Source organism: Brachyhypopomus gauderio, chromosome 8 (assembly GCF_052324685.1).
Source record: "Brachyhypopomus gauderio isolate BG-103 chromosome 8, BGAUD_0.2, whole genome shotgun sequence".
Taxonomy (NCBI): domain Eukaryota; kingdom Metazoa; phylum Chordata; class Actinopteri; order Gymnotiformes; family Hypopomidae; genus Brachyhypopomus; species Brachyhypopomus gauderio.
Genome location: NC_135218.1, coordinates 22922890 through 22941471, shown reverse-complemented (window position 1 = coordinate 22941471; position 18582 = coordinate 22922890). Strand labels below are relative to the sequence as shown.

The following is an 18582-nucleotide window of genomic DNA, read 5'->3' as shown; positions in this document are numbered from 1 at the left end:
GGCTCAAGGGTGTTAATTATTTTATATTAAAAAATACACTGGCTATACAGAAGGTCACCTCTGACCACGACTTTGCAGTATTACAGCAGTATTATGTCTAAATATCTAGTCAGGACGCGTTCCGCTCTTCAGCGCTGCGTTTGCAGGGTTCATCCACCTTTACAAGGTGGAATTCAAGCACATGTACGACACTTTCAAGGTCCATTTTCAATATTTTCCAGCACCTTGAGCTTAATTAATTATTTATACAAATACATATGTGGTCAAAATTATTTGAAATAATTAGCTTTTTATCACATTAAAATAGATAATAAAAAAAAAAAAAACTTGACAGTTTACTGCAACTGTCATGCTATATGACTCATTCACTACTTTAGTGCTACCATTTAAAAATGATAAATGTGAGACTATGCAAATCTGTATTACATGTAATACTTAGGTGGAGACATTGTCCTAACAGTGGAATAGGGTACTCTTACCCACTCTACTGCACTCATTCTTTTCATAATCAATGCAGTTAACACATCACGCATGGGGGGAAAACCCGTCAAATACCGTGAAACCGATAAAATTTTGAAAAATACCGTGATATAAAATTTTGGTCATACCGCCCAGCACTAATGCAGAGAATAAACATTCTACCGCAGGGACCAATCAAATGGCATGGCTATATCAGCCCGGGGCAGCGCTCAGAACCTGCCTCGCGTGTGCAACTGCTGCTGCGTGTGCTGGCGGGCCGCGTGGAGGGAGCCCTGCATCTCACGCAGCTGCTCCTGGGTCTGCAGGGCACACGTGTGCTGCTGCGCGTGTAGGCCGCTGATCCCAGCCAGGAGGCTGCTGTGGTCGGCCGCCAGCAACCGCTCGAGGGACGCCATCTGCTGTTGTTCCTGGAGAGAGAGAGAGAGAGAGAGAGAGAGAGAGAGAGAGAGAGAGAGAGAGAGAGAGAGAGAGAGATAGATAGATAGATAGATAGATAGATAGATAGAGAGACAGAGAGATAGAGAGATTGATTCACCTCCAATTCAGGTTTCATTTTTGGCAAGGGGAGCGTCACTATTGGGGTCAGCATTTGGTTGGAGAAGCTAATTAGAGACAGACACAGATCATCCACATGCATGCGCGCACACACAGAGAGGTGAGACTCCACAACCAGAGGTAGAACGAAGGACACACACACACACACACACACACACACACACACACACACACACACACACACACACACACACACACACACACACACACACGCTGTACCTGCGTCTGAAGCAGGCGCTCCAAGCGCTCCAGCAGGGAGGTGTGGTCTACGCCAGCACTGGCAGCCATGACGGCCTGGAACTGGGCGTGAAGCCACTTCCTCTCACTGTCCAACATGCTGCGCAGGGCCTGCACCAGCTCCCCACGCCAGTCCACCCCAGCGTCCGTCTACACGCCACACACACACACACACACACACACACACACACTTATCTCACTCGTCGTTACTTTCTTCTGGATAAGTTTGTAAAACCTCTGAGGACCAATAAAAACAACAAACGAAGTAAACGGTTTGGTGTCGGTGACCTTGGGCTCTCGCTCAGCCATCCTGCAGAGCAGCTCCCTGAGTGACAGGACGGTCTCCTGCAAAGCCCGCCTCTCCCTCTGCCAGGAAGGGGGTGGGGCCTCCTCAGAATCTGGGCGGGGCTCGCCGGCAGGGGCGGGCCGATGGGACAGAGACAGCACTCTGCAGCTCTCCTGGTACACGCGCTTCAGCACGGCCTGTAGGTGGCAGCGACACGCGTCAACGCTCTACGAGCGGGGCAGGGGCGGGGCAGGGGGCGGGGTTAGGGGCGGGGTTTCTCCCAGACGAGCGCCTACCTGCAGCTCCGGAGAGAGGAGATCCTGGCTGGGCCCCAGGCTGCCGGCGGTGCTGTGGGGGTGGGGGGCGGGGTCCATGCCCCGACAGCGGAGGTACTCCACGAAGTTCACGTCCAGCCTCTCCGTGTGTTCCAGCTCCAGTTTCAGCTTGGCCTCCAGCTCCGAGCTCACGTCTGCAAAACACCAGCACGGGCTCAGAACCTCCGCCAACGGGGAAGACGTGTGAACAGGCACAGGAGCGTAATTACCAGTGTAGACGGGGGGTGAGGAGAGGTGTGTGTGTGTGTGTGTGTGTGTGTGTGTGTCACTCACTGCTGCCGTATCCGTCGCTGGCCCACTCAGGCACAGACACAGGGGAGGTGGAGCACAGGGGAGAGTGAGATGGTGTCCCGTCCAGATTCTCCATCTCTCTCACCTACGACAGAATCAAGGCATCAGTATTCGCATGTTAATGTAGTTCGCCTCGTACGTGTTGACCACTCACTACTGCAGTGCATCGTGGGTCACGTCCCAGATGGCTCCCTGGACACGGTCCTCACCTTGTGTGCGTCCAGCGAGTCGAGAGCGGACAGGTTCTCCGAGACGGAGAGCGAGCGCGGGGAGAACGAGGGCGAACACGTGCTGGGCGGGTCCGTGTCGGGGGGCGGGGCCGGCGGCCGGCGCGGTAGGCTCCGCCCACCCTGCGGGTCCGCCGGCGAGGGCTTGGCGGGCAGCTCCAGGGCGCTCAGCTCGGACAGGCGCGAGGCGTGGAGGCGTGAGAGACGCTCCTCGCTGCAGTCCAGCCTCCGCAGCGCCTCCGGGGAGGACAGGGAGGCGTCGTGGGAAAAGCCCTCCAGGAAGCTGGGCTGCTGCTTGGCCTCGGGGTGGTCGTGGCGCCGTCGCAGCTCCTCCAGCTCCCTCTGCTGGTAGGCCAGCTCCTCCTCCTGCAGGGCCAGGTCTTCCTGCAGGCCGCGCAGCTCGGCTCGGAGGTGCTGGTTGTGCACCTCCAGGTCGGCCAAGGCCCGGTCCTTCGTCTGGGTTGGAGAGCGCAAACCGGATTAATTGATTACGTGGGCTCCTTAATTAACTCCGACGACTTAATCAAAACTTTGTGTCCAGGTACAACCCCATCCAGCCACTCACCTGCCCCTCCTCCTGTAGCTTATCCGCCCTCTCTGTACTGGTGCTGAGCCCCTCCTTCACAGCGGCTAGCTCCGCCCTCAGCGAATCATGCTCCGCCCTCAGAAGAACCAAGTGCTCCTCCCTCTCCCGCAGAGCGGTCTCGGCCTTGGCGAGAGTCTCCTCCGCACACGTCTGAGACACACACACACACACACACACGCACACACACACACGCACACGAGATTACGCTCAACACTCATTTGAGATGATCTTAATACTACGATGCATTTAGAGAACTTGTTTTCCATATAATTGTGAAACATGTGCCGTGCACGCCTTCCACACTAGAGCGACATTTCGCAGGGACCAATCAAATGGCACGGCTATATCAGCCCAGCGCTCTGGTGTTAAAAGTGTCAACTATGGAACGGCAGCTACAGGCCCAAGTTCTGCGGGGGGCGCTGAGGCCCAGACACTCCAACACGTACGGAAAAGCCAGAGGTGGTCAGAAGGTTCAAACCACCAGCTGCTCGCTCAGGAAGACCAGCGAGGGAACAGAACAGGCTCTGAAGGTTCTCCACACCAGTTAGCGTAGCCTGCACAGCCAACAGAGTTGAAACCGCTTCCTCTTTCTCATTTCACTTCCTGTGCAAGTAAATTTCGTGTGGACTCAGCTGATCTAACCACGGAGTGTGTGTTGTTCTGAGCGGGACTAACCACGCCCACTCCAAGGGTCTCGTTCTGAGCGGGACTCCAGGGTGCGCACAGCTGAATCTGTGACGGATTACCCCAAGGTCCTGCAGCTAAAGATAATCCCAGGCATACTGCCAGATTATTACCACACTGCCCTCCGCCCTTAAAAGACAAAGGGCAAAATCATTCATTCAGAGTCCAGAGCTTTGGTCATCATATCATACTTTTACAATGATGGATCTAAACAACACACACACACAAACTCACACACACAAAAAAGTGGCTAAAGCTAGTAATGTAAGCAGATACATTCTTTTACCAAGAAACAACCTTTGGCTCTTTCAGCAAAGTTGAGTCTTAAATCAGACACACGTGTAATCTGACAACATACAAAAGCAGGACACACACAGAGTGAAGAGTGGAGTGTGGAAACATCACCAGAACCTCACCAGAACGTCTTTATGTTCTTCCTCCTGTCTGGTCACCCTCTCCTCCAGCTGTGCATTCAGTTCCTGTATCTGATCGGCCTTTGAAGTCACTTCCTGTTTCAGCTTCTCTATTTCCTGTTGGAGTGTTCCCTGGTGTTTTCTCAGAGCCTCCCTGTGTGTGTCCAGCTCCTTCCTGTCCGTCTCCAGAGCGGCCACCTCCGCCCGGCCCTGCTGCACCTCCTGCTCCAGCAGGGCCACCCGCTCCCTCAGCTCCACCACGGCGCTCCCGTACTCCTCCGCCTGCCTCTGCAGCTCCACACACTCCCCCTCCACCCTCTCCCTCTCCTCCGCCTCCCTCCGCACCTCCTGGCGGACTCGCTCCAGCGCCTCCTCCTTCCCCTCCACCTCCCTCCTCAGCCGGACCTCCGCGTCGGTCAGGGCGGAGCGCAGAGCCTCCTCTCCACCCTCCAGCTCGCGTACGCGGGCCCGTAGCTCCTCCAGCTCCACCTCCCTCTCCACTAGCCGTCCCCTCGTCTCCTCCACCTCCCGCTGCAGCGGGGCCAGCCTCGCCCTGTCCTCCGCCAGGCTGCGGGCCAGCACCTCCACCTGCCGCTGGTACTGCTCCTCCTGAGAGAGGAGCAGCGTCTGCAGGGCCTCCTTCTCCTCCGCCGAGCGCTCCAGCTGGGCCTGGACCTCCCGCAGCCTGGCCCGGGCCGCCTGCAGCGTCTGGCTGCTCAGCTCCTGACACAGGCTCTCCTGGTGCTGGGCCCGCGGGGACCAGGCGAGGTCCGGGTCAGGGCTGTCCGCTCCCGGGTCGCTGACCTCGTGGCGCTCGGGCTCCAGCTCCTCCTGCAGCTTCTGGATGACCTCGTGAAGATGCTCCACCTCCTCCTCTCTGGACTGGCGCAGGCGCTCCTGGTCACCGCGGAGACGCTCCACCTCCGTGCGCAGCTCCTCCACCTCCGCTTGAGTCTCCTCCACCACCTGACGGAGCAGACCAGGATCAGACTGGGATCAACACAGACGGAGGAGACCAGGACCAACACAGACCAGGATCAACACAGACCAGGATCAACACACACGGAGAAGACCAGGATCAACACAGACGGAGAAGACCAGGATCAACACAGACGGAGGAGACCAGGACCAACACAGACCAGGACCAACACAGACCAGGACCAACACACACGGAGAAGACCAGGATCAACACAGACGGAGAAGACCAGGATCAACACAGACGGAGGAGACCAGGACCAACACAGACCAGGATCAACACACACGGAGAAAACCAGGACCAACACAGACCAGGACCAACACAGACCAGGATCAACACAGACGCCAACCAACAGTGATCAGTTCACTAGCCACAAAATACAGTATTTAAATACTTAGATTAGCATGACTAGCAATCTGAACAGACCAGGATTGTTATGAATCAGGACCAGAAAACTTCAGTGACGAGTAGATACACAAATCTACTCATTTGAATATGCAGATGAGGGGCCTGGGACGACAGGTGCACCTTGTTCTCCGTGGTGGCGAGAAGCTCCTGCTGGAGGTCGATGATCTGCTGGTTGAGGTGGTCGATCTCCAGGTTCTTCTCCTCCAGCAGAGCTGCGGGGAGGTGCAGCAACGTCTGGGCCGCCCGGGTCTCCTCACGTCTGTGCAGGGAGCTCACAGTCTCCTACAGACCAATCAGGACAGTCAGAGCACAGCGCAACCAAGACTGAAGATAAAGAGCTGCCCGTACACACACCCAGACGTACACACACACACACACACACACACACGTACTTGCAGCTGTGTGACCTGCTGCTTCAGGTGTTCTTCACTGGCTCTGCTGTCTCTGCTGCTGAGCTCCATCTGCAGCGTGAGCTGTCTGACGTCCTCCTCCTTCACCGCCAGGGCCTTCTGTAGCACCTCCACCCGCTCCAGCAGCGCCTCCACCTACACACACACACACACACACAACGTAACATTTACCACTTTAATAAAATACTGGACTTACTGAAATGACAAGTGGGAGTTTATTCAAGCACCCGGCACCACCACTAGATGGTGCTACAGAGTTTTAGGGCTGCTTTGCCCAGACCTGCTGTTCTCTGTCCTGAAGGTCCTGCTGGAGGTCCTGCAGCTGCTGGAAGAGGCTGGGGTCAGAGGTCGTGGCAGGGATGCGGTGCCGTGTCTCGTCCAGCTTGGACTGTAGAGCAGACATCTGCAGTTTACTGGAGTAGAGCTGCTGTTGGAGGGACTCCTTATCCTAGAGAGACAGAGACAGAGAGACAGAGAGAGAGACAGCGAGAGAGAGAGAGAGAGAGAGAGACAGCGAGACAGCGAGAGAGAGAGAGAGAGACAGCGAGAGAGAGAGAGAGAGAGAGACAGAGAGAGAGAGACAGAGAGACAGCGAGAGTGTAAGTGTGTGAAGCAGGACATTTATAAAGGTGTCTCTGAGGCTGTAGCTGGTGCTGACCTGCTCCAGGTCCTGCAGACTCTTGCGGGTCCTCTGCAGGTCCTGCTCCAGCTGCAGGACGGCCCGGCCAGCCTCGGCGCTACTCAGCAGGGCCTGCTCCAGCTCGCGTGTGCGGGACGCCAGCTTGTCGATCTCCTCATCGCGCTCCCGTACCTCGCGTTGACACTGCTCCTTGGCCATCAGGAGGACGTTGTAGTCCTCCGCCCGGTCCTTCACCAGGGCTTGGAGGCTCTCCACCTGTGTGAGGAGAAACACCGCCGGTCACACAGAGCCAACTGGCCAATCGACCCCACCGTTCTACTGCGGTAGCCAATGAGGTGAAGCCGTTCTACTGCGGTAGCCAATGAGGTGAAGCAGTTCTACTGCAGTAGCCAATGAGGTGAAGCAGTTCAACAGTAGCATGCAGATGAAGCACAGCCTACTCTGATACTACAATACGGTGCGCTGCAGAGATCAACATGGGACTACACAAGGGCTCCAGTTATCATCGTGGAGATAAAACTAGGAGCGGTAAGAGAAGGCAGGGCAGCAACATGCAGGATCAAGGCAACCATCTCCCACGTCACATCTAGGCCATGCAGAACCAGCGAGGAGCCTAGCAGCTCAGCGGCCGAGACACATACCTGAAGTACCAAGTCCTCAATCTTCAGTGTTTATTGAAGGGATAAACAGACACAGCAAACATCAACAACGACCAACAAACACACAACCACACGTTTTAATTAAGGCCATCAAGGGCTGTCCCTCACTGTGGGGAGACCGGTGCGTACCCTTTGACCCCTGCCGTCTCCTGCTCCGTGACCTTTGGCGGGCAGCTTCAGCTGGGCCTCCAGGTTGTTGATCTCCTGCTGAAACTCGTCTCGCTCGTGCTCCCTCTCCACCGCCTGCTCCTGCAACACCACACGCACAGAGACGTCACGGCCCTGGTCCACCAGGAGCGCTTAAACAGGGGTGGCGCTTTGGAAGGCCACACCACCGGGGTGGGGCTTTGGAGGGCCAACACCTCCTGAACCAGTAGAGCAGGTCATGTGGCCTGCTTGTATCAGCACTGACACACACACACACACACACACACACACACACACACACACACACACAGAGACACCCCTCACATCTATGAACTGGCGGTGGTGTTTGAGCTGTTTCTCCAGGGCAGCGATGTGCTGCTGCAGGTCATCGGTGTGTGTGCGGTGTTGATCCTGTAGCTGCTGTGCCCGGCCCTCCGCCTCCTCCACCCCCAGCTCCAGCAGGTGTAGCCGCGCCACCAGACCGCCCCGGTCCTTCTCCGCCTGCCGCTGGACGTCCACGCGCTCACGCCCCAGACGCTCCGCCTCATCCAACAGGGCTGATAGAGAGAGAGAGAGGTGAGACTCCACAACCAGAGGTAGAACGCAGGACACACACACACACACACAAGCAGCAGATCTCAGCTTGCGCATTCATGAATGCACAAACAAGGATAATAAAGCTCCATACTCAATATTTTAAAGAGGTTTAGACAGCAACAGAGCGCACACACACACACACACAGGCTCAAAACAGTACACAAGCAGGCTCAACACCGCACAATCGAACCAGCATTATAGCACAGCAAAGCAAATCAACACACAACAGTAAAAGAAGAAAGTTAGTTTTCAGAGATTAAAAAAACCAGATGCACGTTCACATCATGGACAGAGATGACGAACCTCTCTGCTCTCCTACAGCAGGGCGACCTACAGGGGACACACTGAGCATCAAAGCCCTACCAGAGCCTCCTTACACCCAGGAACGCTCTTCTCTTAAAACTCAGTCTGGCCTTGATTCAACTACCTTTCATTTGATTTTATTAAAAACACACCCATAATTTGTGCAGCCGTGAGCCACAGAAGCAGGTTGGAGTGCTGGTGTAAGCCACGCCCCACGTGGTGTAAGCCACGCCCCTCACCCTTCTCGGTGTCCCCGAGGCCTGCAGACAGGGCGTCCCTCTGACGCTGCAGGAGGACGTGCTCCTCCTCCAGCTGCTGCAGACGGGCCCGCGTGTCCTCCAACTCCTCCGCCAGACGCTGCTCCTGCACCTCCTTCTGCTGCACCACCTCCTCCAGGACGGCCTTCTCCGCCACGTAGCCCTCCATCAGCCCTGGGGAGAATAATAATAATAATAATAATAATACTACATTTCCACTTATTTAGCACCTTTCAAAGTACCCAAGGACGCTTTACAGAGAAATACAAAAAAGAACAGACAAGAACAAAATGGACAAAAACACAATAGATAGAAAAACAGAAATCCCATAGAACAGACCTAAGTTGAGGAAGTTGTGAGAAAATGTTGATTAAATATATGGGTCTTTAGTTGAGCTTTGAATGTTTTAAGAGATGGTAAGAGATGGAGGGAGAGGGGAAGAGAGTTCCAGAGGGTCAGAGCCGCCACACTAAAAGACCGACCACCCATGGTGCACAACTTGAATCTGGGAACAACTAAGAGTCCAGAGTCAGATGACCGAAGCAAAAGATTAGCCAGATATATGGGAGCCAAACCAGAGAGTGCTTTAAAAGTACTAGAATTTTGTACTGGATACTGGAGATTTATCGGAAGCCAATGAAGACGCTGGTCGTACTTCCTTGACTGGGTCAGAACACGAGGGGACTGAAGAGTCTGAAGGGACCGAAGAGACTTAGAGGGGAGACCATAGAGGGAGAGTTGCTGTAATCTAGTTTGGAAGTGATGGGAGCGTGAACCAAGGTTTCAGCAGATTTAAGAGACAGAAATGAATGAAGGTGGGAGATATTGCGGAGTTGGAGGAAGGCTGCATTAGTGAGTGAACATATCTGAGGTTCAAATGAAAGAGACGGATCAAACAGAACCCCAAGATTACGTGCAACAGGGGATGAGTTGACCGGCATACCAGCAACAGTAAACAATGCATTGGCAAGGGAAAGGGCCACAGACTTAGTACCAATAATAAGAAACTCAGTCTAATGGGCATTTAATAAAAGAAAATTAGCATGCAGCCACAGGTTGAGTTCAAAGATACATTTAGTCATGGATGGGGGTGGGAAAGGGGCATGAGGTTTAAAGCTGAGATAAAGCCGAGTGTCATTAGCATAGAGATGGTATTTTAATCCATACTGTCGTAACAACTCACAGAGTGGCAGAATATAAATGGTAAAGAGCAGTGGTCCTAGCACCGAGCCCTGAGGAACACCCTGAGCTAAATCTGATTTACAATTACCCAAGCGTATGGACTGACGTCTATCCAAAAGGTACGAAGTGAACCAAGAAATAACGGTACCAGAAAACCCAAGATAACAGACCCGTGAGAGCAGTATTGCATGATTGACTGCATCAAAGGCAGCAGTGAGATCAAAGAGTAAAAGAAGAGAAGCATAGCCATTACCAGAGGAGAGAAGGTCATTTAACACAAACAAGAGCGGTCTCAGTGCTGTCCCGAGCACGAAAACCAGACTGGAAAATATCAAAGATTATTGGAAGACATGTACAGAAGTTGTTGGGAGGCCACCACGCGTTCCCAAGGATCTTTTAGAGAAATGGTAGATAATAGATATTGGGCGATAATTATTTAGAACAGTAGTGTCAAGATTCTGTTTTTTGATAACCGGAGTGATGGCAGATGTCTTGGTGATGTTTGGTGAAGTGGTAAATATAAGCCTGGTGATGAACAGGCAAACCAGTTTTCTTATATAGCCGCTCAAGACGCCTGCCTGTAGTCTTTAGAACACATAGGTCAGGTGTAAACCAGGTTGATACATAGGTGGAGGGAACATATCGAGTTATCACAGGTGCTAAGGAGTTCAGAGTGTCAGAAAGGGAGTGATGGTAGACAGATAGGGCAGTGTCAAGATTGAGAATAGAGGGAATGATGGGAAAAGGAGATGATTCTAGGGGAGAGAAGAACACAGATTGTCAGATACCCTCGTGTCATGACCCACCACATTGGTAATAATACCAGGAGTGGAAAAAATTAAACCCAAGATATGACCATGTGTATTGGTAGGAAAATCAAAAAGCTGTTGCAACTCAAAATAGCTCAACAGTGATGAGAAGCCAAGAGAACCAGATGAGACAGAGTCAATATGGATGTTGAAGTCTCCAAGGGTAACCAGAGAATTTGATACAGGACTGAGTGTAGAAAGAACTTCACAAAGTTCTTGAAGAAGTCAGACACCGAGCTGTTAGGGACGGTAAACTAACAAAAATACAGATGAGTTGAAACCAGATGTTTTAACTACCATGCATTCACAGTGAACCGTTTCCTGAATTGTAATTTCACTGAAAGTATATGTGCTATTAAATATGACTGCGCCACAACCACACAGTCTGGGGGCAGAGAGATGTTTAAACCCAGGTGGGGCAGCATTTAAATAGTAGTAATCATGCGGTAACTGCCAGGTTTCAGTCAGCAGGAGGAAATCGAGGCGATGCTGACCAATGAGCTTTGTCAGTCATGGAACGACAGTTGAACAGACCCAGTTTGAGCAGGCGAGGATGGACAGATGAAGGGCGGAGAGTAGTAGGAAAAACCTGGGACCGCGGGACCTCTCTCAGGGCTCGAGGGTCCACTCCGCGTCGAGCTTGGGGAGACTAACAGAGCTGAAGACTACAGGAATGCTGGAGACAGAGGATCGATGCACTAGAGAGCAATGTCTGGATCCACAGTGAATGTAACGAGGCCGATGGGCGATACCAGCGGAGAGACACATGCCGTACGTAGTGGAGTCAAGTCATGATGGAAAACGAAGATTGTAAAGTTCACTCAGGGAGTAAACTCACTGGAAATCCTCGGCAGCACTCGAGACCAGCATAACAACCAGAACTGTTAGCACTGAGACCAACATCGTAGCCACAATGGCAATAGCGGAAAAGCTAATGCATACGCTGCGTTAGCCCATGTTACTGACCAGAACCACATGCTGACAATCAGCGATAAGTATCACCGATCACAGACTGGTAAGAAACAATAAACATAGAGATGGGAAAACTCACTCATGCATGTCGAATCACAGGGGACTGATGACGGCACACAGAGAGCTCACAGGTAAACACAAAGCTGCCGGCTAAGCAAAGTGGGTAGTTGCAGTAATTTCAGTGAGTTCACGCAACTCAGAATAGATCCACCAAGAGCAATCCTAGTTTAATCCAGAGATGCAAGAGTACAGAGCAGGACACTGAGGTGGTTTAATGATCACAAAATAAATAAATAAAGAAATTAAGCAAAAAGAAACAGGTAAAAGGAGCGGCAGCACAGACGCGCACAGCGTACCCTTCACGTGGAAGAAGGATGTGTGTGTGTGTGTGTGTGTGTGTGTGTCTCACCCTCAGCCTTGTGCAGCTCCAGCTGCAGCTGGCTCTTCTGGTTGGCCTCCTGCTGCAGCTGCTCCATCAGGTGGGCGTGGTGGTGTAGCAGGGCGCTCTGGGCTTCTCCACCCTCGCTGAAGCGCTCATCCAGCACCGCCTGCAGAACCTGCATCTGCTCCAGCTGCAAGGAGGCCAGAGAAACCGAGCGACGGTTACTAGGCGAGTTACCACGGCGAGCACAGGGGGAGGTTGGGGTGGGCGGAGCTACCTGCTGCGTGGAATGGGAGACCAGCTCCAGCAGCTTGTCCACGGCGTCGCGGAGACGGCCGCAGGCGTCCAGCACCAGGTCCTCCCGGCCGGGGTCCAGCTCGCCGTCCGGGCCCATCAGCAAACTCTCACACAGACGCTCAGACACCTCCAGACCCTCGTCTGTCGCCGAGGACAACGCGCTGCGGTCGACGCCCCCCTCCACGGCACCTCCGTCCGTCCCCCCTGGGGGAGGAGTGGACAAACACGCTCGTAACCTGCTGGTCAACAGCACGGAGCACGATCAGAGCGCGGAGCGCCACAAACCTGTCTGTGGGCCGCCCCCACCGCTCAGACACGTCCCGTGATTGGGAGCGTGGTCGCCACGGTGATCCCCGGACAAACAGGCCCCCAGCCGGCGGCCGATCTGCTCCTCCGTCGCCGTGGTAACCCGCAGAGTCTCGAGGAGGAGCCGCTGCAGTCGGTCCCGGGAGTCCTGAAGGTCTCGTCTGTGAGGAAGGAGTGCAGGACACAGACGAGCGATCAAGTGACGTAGTGAGAAAAAGAACCACCTTCAAATCCAGGTCAGTAGACGTGGTTGGCCAGACCCCTGCGGAGGCGGCCGGTGACCCCTGACCTCTGCTGGGCGGCGGCGTTGAGGTCGTCTCGCAGCATGGCGAGCAGGTTGGCCCCCTCCTGGCCCTCGCGTTCCCGACGCTGCAGCAGGGTCTCCAGCGTGGACATCTCCGCACGCTTGCCCTCCAGCTCCCCCTGCAGGCCACTCACCTCCGCACGCAGCTGGGACAGGCAGAACACACACAGGAAACGCATCATCAGAGAGCACACACACACACACACACACACACACACGGAACGCCAATCATGAAATCTGGCTAAACCCAGAGAAAGTGTCCAATGGTTCGTGGGTTTAAATGTTTCTGTTTATCATGTAATGAGACTCCAGTTGTCTACACGAAGGAACCATGATGTAAACTCTGTGTGTGTGTGTGTGTGTGTGTGTGTGTGTGTGTGTGTGTGTGTGTGTGTGTGAGAGAGATATGACACATATCTGACACAAAACACCAACCTAACAGCAACCACCGCACAACACAATAACCCCAGCAACCAGAGGCTGGGCTTCCCAGAGAGTCTAGTAATACCCACCCCCAACTAACCCAAATCTGCCCTGCAAGCAAATCGTTAAAGACGGCAGAACAACCCCGGTCAAAGCCGGGCATCAGGTTGAACATCAGACCTGAATAACGGCATTAAACCAAGAAAAGCCATGACGGAGGAGACAGAGTCGGGTGAGTGTCGCCCAGGCCCGTCTGGAGCTGTGAACGGAGAGGCCTGCACACATTAGGTGCATGTATGGCTCAAAACAGAAACATCTCAGTACCAACCCCAACACACATGCCGTCTGCCTGCTGATCTCAGGTGCACTCAGGGCTCCGATCAGGTCAACACCAGCCTGCCTTTTCTGCCCAACCTACAACACTTTTTTCACCCATTCAACAGACTGCACAGAGTGTATTTCTGTTAAAACTGTTAAAACTCAACAACTCGACTACAGACTGTGCAGACAAACCCAGAAGGGACAACTGAGGCTCCTTCTATGAAATCTATGCAAAAATATTTTAAACTACATTTCCAACTTGCCAAATGCAACTTCACACCCTTATTCTTTAGTCCAAAATATTGAATTCATCTTGTAAAAGACAGACATGCACAGTGTGCAGTTTGAAAGAGAGTGAGTGTGTGTGTGTTATGTGTGTGTGTGTGTGTTTGGGGGGGGGGGGGGGGGGGGGGGTGTGTGTGTTATGTGTGTGTTTGGGGGGGGGGTGTGTGTGTGTGTGTGTGTGTGTGTGTTGTGCACACCTGTGCCACCACGGTGTCCAGCTGCTGCAGCTGTGTAGTGAGCTCACTGGTCTTGTCTCTGTAGCCGAGCTCACTCTGCTGATGTTGCTCCTGCAGGTGCTGGAGAGCTGCTGCCTTCTCCTGCTCACACTCCTCCTACAACACGGGGCGCACGTCGCAGGGTCACGTGTCAGAGTGTCACGAGTCGCAGGGGCACGGGTCAGAGGGTCACGCATCGCAGTGGCACGGGTCAGAGGGTCACGCGTCGTAGGGACACGCGTCAGAGGGTCACGCGTCGCAGGGACACGCATCGCAGTGGCACGGGTCAGAGGGTCACGCGTCACATGGGCACGGGTCAGAGGGTCACGTGTCGCAGGGACACGGGTCAGAGGGTCACGTGTCGCAGGGACACGGGTCAGAGGGTCACGTGTCGCAGGGACACGGGTCAGAGGGTCACGTGTCGCAGGGACACGGGTCAGAGGGTCATACATTGCACAGGTAAAAATTTCTGTATTTCACTTTGTAGGTTTAACTATTTCAACCTATTATATCACAATGAAGTAAAAGGTTCACACCTTCAACTCAAATACAAATCAACACAGCCATCATAAACATACTCCCACCTTTAAATCAACGTCATCATAAACATACTCCCACCTTTAAATCAACGTCATCATAAACATACTCCCACCTTTAAATCAACGTCATCATAAACATACTCCCACCTTTAATCAACGTCATCATAAACATACTCCCACCTTTAATCAATGTCATCATAAACATACTCCCACCTTTAAACAACGAAGTAATCATAAACATACTCCCACCTTTAATCAACGAAGTAATCATAAACATACTCCCACCTTTAATCAACGAAGTAATCATAAACGTACCTTTATCCATGCAATCTTTTGCTGCAGCTGTTCCTCTGACTGGCACTTGAGAAGCTCCGCCTCTTCCAGGAAGTGAAGTCGCTGTTGTGCTGCCTCTTCCTGTTGCTCCGTGCGCAGGGCCTCCATCTCCCTGCCAGAGGCTCCTTTCAGCTCCTGTGATGACGTCACACATCAAGCAAAAGCTTTTATATTCAACCAATCAGCACTTTCGTGATCATGTTTTATATCCAACCAATGGGCACTTTTCGTGTGCAGATCTATTGTGGAGAACCTGTGGGTGAGAAAAGCCCTGGTTGTCATGGAATCTCATACGTACCTCCAGCTGCTGCAGTAGGTGCTGCTTTTCCTTGGCGGTCATGTCCGTAATCTCCTGCAGGGCGGCGCTGTGCTGCTTCTCCAGTTCTAGCACGTGTTGCTGTAGGGTTTCCAGTGCAGAGAGATGATCTGCCTCTAGAGCTGCCTTCTGGGAGGAGAGCGCGGCAGACAGGTCTTCCTACACACACACACACACACACACACACACACACACACACACACACACACACACTTAATTACTGGACACTTGACCAGAAACACAAAATTCACACCATCTCAATTTCAAGGCAAAACAACAAAGCCCACACAACAATACTGCAAAAATACACCTGTGTGTTGACTAAGTGTAAGAATGAAGAGCATTTGTCCAAGAAACAGCCATTCTGAGCAACACAACACAACACAACACAACACAACACAACACAACACAACACTACCATGACAGCAGAGACAAGAACAGGCCAAGCCAAGCATACCAGCCACACAATGACGGAGCAACGATTAAGACTGGAACAACAAAAGCACAGCTCTAGTTCTCAGGGGAGGCGGGATTATGACTCGCACAAACGCTGACGTCACACGCAGGTGATAAAGGGGAGGGGCAGACACGGACGCTCGCTCACACAGGGCCCTTCCTGACTCTTCAACCCCCACCTCAACCTTCAGCGATCCAATCACACTGAACACTTCTCCACAGAGTCTTCTCTCCACTCACCTGGTGGGCGTGGCCAAGTTCAGTTGCCATGGCGCTGAACTTGTCCATGTGCACCTGAGCCATGTCCCTCTGTAGCTGCTCTCTGAGCGCTAGCTCCTCCCCCCTCACCCTCTCCAGCTCTTTGGCATGATGTCTGCACTGCTCCTCCAGCGCCTCCTCCTTCTCCTCCTGGGCCACCTGGACCTCCTGCAGGTACGTGCTCTCCAGCGTGTCCATGTTGCACAACATCCTGGTCTCCAGCTCCTCCGTCTCCCGTTTGTGACGGGCCACAAGCTCCGCCTCCTGGGCCTCCAGCTGCGCCAGATTGGTCTCCTCAAGGACCACCTGCAGTTTATCGAGCTCCGCCTTGTGTTTCTCAGCGAGCTCCGCCTCCAAGGACTGCAAGCTTGCCTTGTGATTGGCGGAAAGAATCTCGAGCTCCGCCTTGTGTTTCTCAGAGAGCTCCGCCTCCAAGGACTGCAAGCTAGCCTTGTGATTGGTGGAGAGAATCTCGAGCTCCGCCTTGTGTTTCTTAGCAAGCTCCGCCTCCAAGGACTGCAAGTTTGCCTTGTGATTGGCGGAGAGAGTCTCGAGCTCCGCCTTGTGTTTCTCAGAGAGCTCCGCCTCTAAGGACTGCAAGCTAGCCTTGTGATTGGTGGAGAGAATCTCAAGCTCCGCCTGGTGCTGCACTTTGAGCTCCTGGCACTGTTCCTCTAGGTGCTGCAGTTTTGAAGTGTGCTGCTCCAGCAGGACTCTCTGGGTCTCCTGCTCCTGGACGTGCTGCTCCCTCTGCACCCCAAGATCTGCTTCTCTCTGCTGGGCCAGTTTCTCCTCCAGCTTCCCCCGTTCCTCCTGGTGCCTGCCAATCAAATTACACAGTAGTTCAAAACATAAAAACCCAAAATGGCAGTAATTATTCCTGCATTAGGACAGCACCCCTGCTCCAGACAGACCAGATTAAATATATAAAACGCACCTCGTGTCTGTACGGTTCAGTTCCAGCACTTACCTGCAGAGGGCGTCCTGGAGGCGGTTCTCGGCCTGCTCCTGCAGCAGAGCGTTGAGCTCCTTCACCTCGGCAGCCATGGTGCTCTTGGCCACGCGCAACTCGCGCTCGTACTGATCCTGGAGCCTCTGCTTGACGGCCAGCAGCTGGGGAGTCTCCTCACACTCCAGACTCGCCTGCAGCGCCTGCAACCTCTGGCTCTCCCCAGCCAGGAGCTCCTGAGCCTGGAGGAGCTTCGCCTCCAGATCCCTTCGGGCCTCCGTTGCCGCTCGCTGGAGCTGGGCAGTAAGTTCGTCCGTCACACGCCTCCTCTCTTCCAGCCTCGCCTCCTCCAGGCGCGAGAGCAGCTCCTCGTCGAAGGTTTTCTGCAGCTGACGGCGTCGAAGCAAGAGGACGGAGCAGTCAAGACTTTTAAAACCTCAAACAGGAGAAAAAGGTCTGGAGAAACGCCTTTACACCACACTCACCCTGGCCTCCAGGTCCCTCAGCTCCTCCGTGTGCGTCTCCGAACTCCTCTGCAGCTCCTCCGTGTGCTGGAGGGTGAGCTGGGCCAGCTGTTTCTCCAGGCCCAGGATGCGCTCGGCCTCGGAGGCCAGCTGGGCCAGGCGGGCCTGGTGCTCCTCGTCCAGGAACCGGGTCCTCTCCTCCAGCTGGGCATCCACCTGTCTCGCCACGTCCGTCACGGACTGCAGCCGCAGCTTGGTTATGTCTGGAGGAGGAGAAGGAAAGAGTGTGAAGAAAAGAGAAAGGCACAGAGCATAAACAAACAAACAAAAACATCAGTCTCACCTTTGAGGTGTCCGTCGGAGAGCTTGGCGCGGAGCTGCTCGATGTCCAGCGCGTGTTTGGTGTTGAGCTGCTCGATGTCGCTGTAGTAGCGGTCGGTGAGCTCGGTGCGCGCCTGCAGAAGCTCCTCCCTGTAGGACAGCGCCATGTCACAGCGCAACTGCTCCAGGTCCTGCGTGTGCTTCTGCTCCAGCTGCAGACGCAACACGTCCAGCTCCGCCTGACACACACACACATGTTGGTTGATATAGTAGCGATACTCTAACTGGTTTTACATTTCATTATATGTTGAGATGTAGAGCAGGGTGGGTGTTTGACTCACTACCTTGTGTTTCTCCAGCTGCTCTGTGATCTCAGCCATCGCGTCACTTCTCCCGTCCTCAGACTTCTCTTCAGAGAGGAAACTGTCGGGAACAGAGTACGTTCATGATGTCGTACTAGAGATGAGGGTCAGAGGGGGTCTACTTCTAGGTCCAGTAGTACTGCAGGACTACAATCAGGAGCAGGGCTGGCGTCTGCAGCAGCTCAAGCGTGGGTGAAGCGTAGATGTTTCCTTAAAGTGTGTTAAACACACACTCCCCATGACCACAGCGAAGGTTCGCGAGCCCACCTGGTCTCGGCGGTCCTGAGGAGCGACTCCTCCAGCCGGAGCTGCAGCAGGGCGATCTCCTCGCGGTGGCCGTCCTCCACGGCGTGGAGCCGCTGCTCGAAGTACGTGCGCAGACCCTCCAGCTCCGCCTCGTTCTGCTGCTGCAGGTCCCGCCGCTGCTGGGCCAGCTCCTGCTTCAGCCGCTCCACGTCCTCCACCCGCGACGAGCGAGCCACCAGCTGCTCCTTCAGCTCTGTGGGGGCGGAGACAGACAAGAGGCGGAGGAGTGAGTCACGCCCACGCGCCCGAGTGCAGTGGTCCTTCGTTAGAGCGTAAATGCCCCCCCCGCAC

At 53.9% G+C, this 18582-nt stretch overlaps 1 protein-coding gene across 7 annotated transcripts in view; it reads right to left on the bottom strand.

Annotated features, from left to right (window-relative positions):
- pcnt (pericentrin) overlaps window positions 1-18582 on the bottom strand; it is a 35413-nt gene that overhangs the window by 5041 nt on the left and 11790 nt on the right. For 4 of the 7 annotated variants that reach the window (XM_077015561.1, XM_077015562.1, XM_077015563.1 and 1 more), the window contains 30 exons: window positions 18253-18484; window positions 17968-18046; window positions 17646-17862; window positions 17324-17565; window positions 16860-17227; window positions 15872-16709; window positions 15158-15334; window positions 14842-14994; window positions 13970-14104; window positions 12729-12889; window positions 12419-12600; window positions 12114-12337; window positions 11864-12026; window positions 8474-8665; window positions 8235-8261; window positions 7659-7891; window positions 7317-7436; window positions 7170-7190; window positions 6547-6783; window positions 6169-6336; window positions 5871-6023; window positions 5599-5760; window positions 4098-5060; window positions 2977-3147; window positions 2394-2867; window positions 2167-2269; window positions 1855-2027; window positions 1561-1755; window positions 1255-1422; window positions 701-887 (listed from right to left, as the gene is read on the bottom strand). In XM_077015561.1, coding sequence (XP_076871676.1) covers window positions 701-887; window positions 1255-1422; window positions 1561-1755; window positions 1855-2027; window positions 2167-2269; window positions 2394-2867; window positions 2977-3147; window positions 4098-5060; window positions 5599-5760; window positions 5871-6023; window positions 6169-6336; window positions 6547-6783; window positions 7170-7190; window positions 7317-7436; window positions 7659-7891; window positions 8235-8261; window positions 8474-8665; window positions 11864-12026; window positions 12114-12337; window positions 12419-12600; window positions 12729-12889; window positions 13970-14104; window positions 14842-14994; window positions 15158-15334; window positions 15872-16709; window positions 16860-17227; window positions 17324-17565; window positions 17646-17862; window positions 17968-18046; window positions 18253-18484 — 6918 coding nt within the window. The remainder of the gene's footprint in view (window positions 1-700; window positions 888-1254; window positions 1423-1560; window positions 1756-1854; window positions 2028-2166; window positions 2270-2393; window positions 2868-2976; window positions 3148-4097; window positions 5061-5598; window positions 5761-5870; window positions 6024-6168; window positions 6337-6546; window positions 6784-7169; window positions 7191-7316; window positions 7437-7658; window positions 7892-8234; window positions 8262-8473; window positions 8666-11863; window positions 12027-12113; window positions 12338-12418; window positions 12601-12728; window positions 12890-13969; window positions 14105-14841; window positions 14995-15157; window positions 15335-15871; window positions 16710-16859; window positions 17228-17323; window positions 17566-17645; window positions 17863-17967; window positions 18047-18252; window positions 18485-18582) is intronic. The other 3 variants (XM_077015564.1, XM_077015565.1, XM_077015566.1) reach the window with 3 other exon arrangements.